This window comes from Cyprinodon tularosa, unplaced genomic scaffold (genome assembly GCF_016077235.1).
Source record: "Cyprinodon tularosa strain WSP-4 unplaced genomic scaffold, ASM1607723v1 ctg1281, whole genome shotgun sequence".
In the NCBI taxonomy this organism is placed as follows: Eukaryota; Metazoa; Chordata; class Actinopteri; order Cyprinodontiformes; family Cyprinodontidae; genus Cyprinodon; species Cyprinodon tularosa.
Window position 1 is genome coordinate 104,691 of NW_024038094.1, and position 3,468 is coordinate 108,158.

The window sequence follows — 3,468 nt, forward strand, 5'->3', positions numbered from 1 at the left end:
GGATAGAGATGTATTTGGTTCTTCATTAGTGCTCAGGTGTAAAAGCAGCCCAGTGAGAAACACAGAGACATGAAGGTACACAGGAAGCTGGGATTATAACAATCTTTGAGTTTATATAAACACTCTATATTTAAATCTTTACTGTGGTAAAAATCAAAAGAGTATCTAGAACACAACCTTAGAACATCTAGAACACAACCTTAGGCGTCCATCAGTAACATGCTTTCAATACCCGTTTATTTATAAAGTGTTTAGCAGTCTGACAGCAGAGAAAAGGACAGTTGATTTAATCACTAAACCAAAGAAAGCACCTTCATTGTCTTTAAATAAGATTACATCAGTTGGACTTTTTGAGGCATTTCAGAGAAACATGTTCCAGAACATCCAGAGACTTACATTTAAAGATTATAGTGTTCACATCAACCATGGGTCCTAAGGAAGGCCTGAGAGAATCTGAGGAGGTAACAGAAGAATCCACCATGGGGGGAGCAGTGTTAGGGTCACAACTAGGTCCTGATCCTGTCACTGGTACAGCAGGACACCGGCAGGTCTTTGGACCCATCAGCTTGGACCAATCAGCTCGTTCCCTTTGATCAGGAAGAAGGTTCCAATGGTCACACCAAGAAGACCCACCGTCAGACCGACGCCACAGAACACAGCTGGTCCAATACTGGGCTGAGGACCGTCCAGCTCCACTTCTGCAGACAGAGACATGAGTCAGCCAGTTTACTGGTCCTTCAGGTGTAACATGGTGACAGATCAAGGTTCCTCACCCCATATTGTGGTTGTTGGTTCCTGTAGGGCAGGATGCTCCACTGAGCAGCTGTAGACGTCTCCCAGCTGAGGGATGAAGTCCAGTCTGGAGATCTGGGTGAAGGTGCTGTCCTTACTGGGATAGGGAACGTTGATGCTGGTTCCTTCAGTCACCTTCTGGCCGTTCTTGGTCCAGGAGACGTTGACAGGAGCAGGATAGAAACCAGAGACATGACAGACCAGGATGTTCTTCTCTCCCAGCTCCACGCTGTTAGCGCTGTAGACCAGGGCGGAGGGAGCATCTGTGTCCAGACATGATCACAGCAAACATTAACCATCATGAAACCCAGAGAGACTGCAGCAGAGCACCAACCTAGACTAAAGCAGTAACCAAATGTCTGAAACATCTCAGTATCACTTTTATCCTCAGTCTCATTTTAGTTACGATCCTGTCTGAACTTCTTTGACTCCCAAACATTAGAAGTCTGTCTGATCAAGGTTTTCTAACAGCTGCAAGAAGGTGGAGATGATTGATTCTCACCGAATGCATCAGGGATGTCCTTCAAACCCTTACGGATCCTCTTTAGGTTATATTTGCAGACTTCTTGTTGACCTAAAGATTGCTCAAATAATCCCTCAGTGCTTGGATGGCTGACAAAGTCCGGCATGGTATCAACTCCTTTTTGTTGGATAAAGTCAGCGTGCCAAACTTCTTCATCATCCAGTGTAATCATGTAGACCCCTTCAGTGTCTGTACATGCAATTAATTTGAAACTGTCATGTAGACCTGACAAGAGAACAAAAACCGTACATTTAAAGCAGGTAATCGTTGTGACCGAAATAAGTATTTGAGTAGATCAGATCTTTACCATCAGATGAAACACAGAGAACCAGACAGAGGAGAAAAAGCAGCTCCATATTCTCCATCAGCTGAGGTCTGTCATCTGAGGTGTAGCAGCACCTGGTTGCTAACCTTGGCTTCCTACCAGCCAATCAAGGGGCATGGTTTAAGTGATGTCATCAGTAACCAGGTAGACTGGCTCTGTGTATAAAGCTGAATTAAAATTCCATTTTAGTTCAACTTTTCTCTAAAGTCGGTTGATGGAGCTGCAGGGGTTGACACTACGACTTAGTCTCAGTTTTACCAAAATAATTCTAAGGTGCAGATTTTTCTGAAATTATTACTTTTACAATACTGTTTTAAATTGAAGAACATAACGTGGGAACCTCAGCTTTAACTAGAAATGTTAAAACCTGCTGATGAAAAATATTGAATTCTATATTAAGGTTCTTGCAGTTTTTACCACAAACCTTAAAATCTGTTTCTATTCACTTCCAGCCGCTACAAACAGCAGCAGGAAATCTCCCACAGGCTGGCTGCAGCAGAGAGCTTTCAGCTGGGATTTCCAGAACTGCCTCCCGGTGGTATGCTGGAGGACTGGATATTTTAGTAGGATTATAATCCTGATGAACTGATGATTTTTAACTCATAAAGTAAATAAAGCCAAACTGCTCTCTAGCTTGAAGCTACAGAAAAGAGCAGGTAAAAAAAAAAACAGTGCACCGAGCGTCCAGCATCCAGAGCGCCGAGCATCAAGAGCCTCTAAGCATCCAGATCGTCGAGCATCAAGAGCCTTTAAGCATTCAGAGCGCCGAGCATCAAGAGCCTCTAAGCATCCAGTGCGCCGAGCATCCAGAGCATCGAGCATCCAGAGCGTCGAGCATCCAGAGCGTCCAGCATACAGAGCGTCCAGCATACAGAGTGTCGAAGCATCCAGAGCATAAAGCATCAAGAGCCTCTAAGCATCCATAGCACTGAGCATCCAGGGCGTTGAAGCATCCAGAGCATAAAGCATCAAGAGCCTCTAAGCATTCAGAGCGCTGAGCATCCAGAGTATCGAGCATTCAGGGCGTCGAAGAATCCAGAGCATCAAGCATCAAGAGCCTCTAAGCATCCAGTGCGCCGAGCATCCAGAGCGTCGAGCATCCAGAGCGTCCAGCATACAGAGTGTCGGAGCATCCAAAGCATCAAGAGCCTCTAAGCATCCATAGCACTGAGCATCCAGGGCGTTGAAGCATCCAGAGCATAAAGCATCAAGAGCCTCTAAGCATCCATAGCACTGAGCATCCAGGGCGTTGAAGCATCCAGAGCATAAAGCATCAAGAGCCTCTAAGCATTCAGAGCACTGAGCATCCAGAGTATCGAGCATTCAGGGCGTGGAAGAATCCAGAGCATCAAGCATCAAGAGCCTCTAAGCATCCAGTGCGCCGAGCATCCAGAGCATAAAGCATCAAGAGCCTCTAAGCATCCAGTGCGCCGAGCATCCAGAGCATCGAGCATCCAGAGCGTCGAGCATCCAGAGCGTCCAGCATACAGAGCGTCCAGCATACAGAGTGTCGAAGCATCCAGAGCATAAAGCATCAAGAGCCTCTAAGCATCCATAGCACTGAGTATCCAGGGCGTTGAAGCATCCAGAGCATAAAGCATCAAGAGCCTCTAAGCATTCAGAGCGCTGAGCATCCAGAGTATCGAGCATTCAGGGCGTCGAAGAATCCAGAGCATCAAGCATCAAGAGCCTCTAAGCATCCAGTGCGCCGAGCATCCAGAGCGTCGAGCATCCAGAGCGTCCAGCATACAGAGTGTCGAAGCATCCAAAGCATCAAGCATCAAGAGCCTCTAAGCATTCAGAGCGCTGAGCATCCAGGGCGTTGAAG

At 46.5% G+C, this 3,468-nt stretch overlaps 1 protein-coding gene across 1 annotated transcript; it reads right to left on the bottom strand.

Moving 5' to 3' along the window:
- Window positions 1–455: 455 nt before the first annotated feature.
- Window positions 456–1,516, bottom strand: LOC119777844 (H-2 class II histocompatibility antigen, E-U alpha chain-like). The gene is given in 3 exon segments (XM_038276851.1): window positions 456–675; window positions 757–1,055; window positions 1,295–1,516. Coding segments are annotated over 3 exon segments (606 nt in total). The 5' UTR covers window positions 1,488–1,516; the 3' UTR covers window positions 456–561.
- Between the last annotated feature and the right edge of the window lie 1,952 nt (window positions 1,517–3,468).